The sequence below is a fragment of the Amphimedon queenslandica genome, unplaced genomic scaffold (genome assembly GCF_000090795.2).
Source record: "Amphimedon queenslandica unplaced genomic scaffold, v1.1 AMPQUscaffold_12155, whole genome shotgun sequence".
Lineage (NCBI taxonomy): Eukaryota > Metazoa > Porifera > Demospongiae > Haplosclerida > Niphatidae > Amphimedon > Amphimedon queenslandica.
The window spans coordinates 13,810-15,950 of record NW_003547606.1 but is presented as its reverse complement, the minus strand read 5'-3'; the positions used below and the strand labels follow the sequence as shown (position 1 = coordinate 15,950).

At 35.8% G+C, this 2,141-nt stretch overlaps 1 protein-coding gene across 1 annotated transcript in view; it reads right to left on the bottom strand.

The window, feature by feature from the left end:
• Positions 1 to 5: 5 nt before the first annotated feature.
• The window catches only part of LOC109588332 (ankyrin-3-like), a gene marked incomplete at its 3' end in the record, with an annotated part of 4,655 nt that continues 2,519 nt past the window's right edge, over positions 6 to 2,141 (bottom strand). The window contains exon 4 of the mRNA XM_020004505.1: positions 6 to 2,103. Coding sequence (XP_019860064.1) covers positions 6 to 2,103 — 2,098 coding nt within the window. The remainder of the gene's footprint in view (positions 2,104 to 2,141) is intronic.

Sequence of the window (2,141 nt, the reverse complement as noted above, 5' to 3'; positions counted from 1 at the left end):
TCAGGATGAATATTAAAACATTGAATCAGATACACTGACATCTCATAATGTCTGCTAGCATAATGAAGTGGAGACCGACCAGCTTTATCCTTAGGAGTTGGATTATTCCTAACACGAGGTACAAGATACTCGTATATCTCTTTATCTCCTTGCTTTGCTATTATGTGTAGACATGTCACTCCGTCTTTATCCTGTGACTCTGGATCAAGACCGTGTGATTCCACTAGGAATTGGATTAGATCCTTATTACCACTCTCAGCAGCTCCATGAAGCAATCCTTCCTCATTATTATTCACACTATAAACATTAGCTGGATACACCTCAGAGAGATACAGTGTCATCCTATAGTGACCATTTTGACAAGCTAAATGAAGAGGAGAACAACCATCACCATCCACTGCTCCAAGGAGCTTCTCATGATTTCTAGTACCAGTAGTGGCTGATAAGAGAGACACGACTGTATTAACGTGACCATTAGCTGCTGCTAAGTGTAATGGAGTCTGTCTCTTCTCATTAATTGAATAAATATCAATATTAAGAGACTTGTAAGCTCCTGCTATAGTAGACACTATATCAGGATGACCCTGGCTGCATGCTGCATGAAGTGCTGTGTTACCATTGCTATCTGGCTTGTCTACTAATTCTACACGTGGTTTATTGTAGCTTGGACTATCCAATAGATATTCTACTATTTCCAAGTGACCCTCTTGAGCTGACAGATAAAGTGGAGTACGACCAAAAGCATCAGTGATATCAGGATTACAGTAACGACCATCAATGAAAAACCTCAATATATCCAAAGACCCTCCCTTTGCCGATATGTGTATTACGTTAAACCCTTTATCGTCCAGTATAGAAATGTTGCAGTTTTTACTGTTGAGGTAACGAATGATGGGAAGGTTCTTAGAGAAAGCTGCAATAAGTAGTGGAGTACGTCCAAAAGAGTCGGTCATATCAAGAGATAATGGTGAATGGTCTATAATGTACTTGACTATACTCAATGATCCTTCTTCACAGGCTACATGAACTGGAGCCATTCCATTGTAATCTTTAATAGTGAGATCCAACTGATGCTCCTCCACTAGATGTTTGAGTATAGGAAGAGAACGACTTTTACATGATAAATGAAGAACTGTTGATCCATTTGAAGTTTTAGCTGATACGTCACACTGAGGAAGACTAGTGAGGTAGAGAACTATAGCAACATGTCCTTTCTGACATGCTATGTGAAGGAGTGTAGATTGAGTATCATTAAAGGGATCAGTGGCATTAATATCAAATGAATAATTGTTTAATAAATGCTTTAAACAATACAAACGGTTGTATTGTGCAGCATAAAAAGGTAATGCACCATTCTTAAATGAGGCTACATTGATATGATACTCTTGTCTGAGCCATTCTAGTATATGAACATGTCCATATGCCACTGCAATTTCTTGTGATGATCCAATGCTGAATATTCTAGGATTAAGGTTGTATTGTTTTATTAATAATTTTAAAAGATCAAGATTATCAGAGGAACATGCTTCTGTGACACAAGTATAGTTAATCTTATTTTTAGTAGTAACATCACATTTCATTACATCAATTAGAAATGTCACTAGTTGTATTACACCACTAGCACAGGCATAATGAATTGGTAGAGTATCATTATCATCAGTAGAATGTAATAGACTAGTATATTGTGGATAATTATTAATAATATATTTAATAAATGAAAAATGACCTCTTGTTGTAGAAAATTGAAACACATTATTGTTGTATGGTCCACCTACTCTATCCAAATCACATCCACAATCTTTTACTAAATACTCTAAGACATCAATAGCACCAACTTGAGCTGCACAATGAACTGCTTGCATACCGTCACTATCTTTAAATTGAGGATCTAGTTTATATTCATTAACTAATAATTTAATTAATGATAGTTTAGTACTACGTACTGCTTGAAGTAATGCAAATGATGTGAGAGGCAATTGATGATTATTAATGAGGTATTGGACTAGCTTCATGTTACCACTTTTAGCACTATGATCTAATGCATTCCATTTCTTATTATCTGTTATGTTAATGTCACTGTGTTGTACTTCAATGAGATATTGACTGAGATTAACGTTACCATGACGACATGAATATTGAAG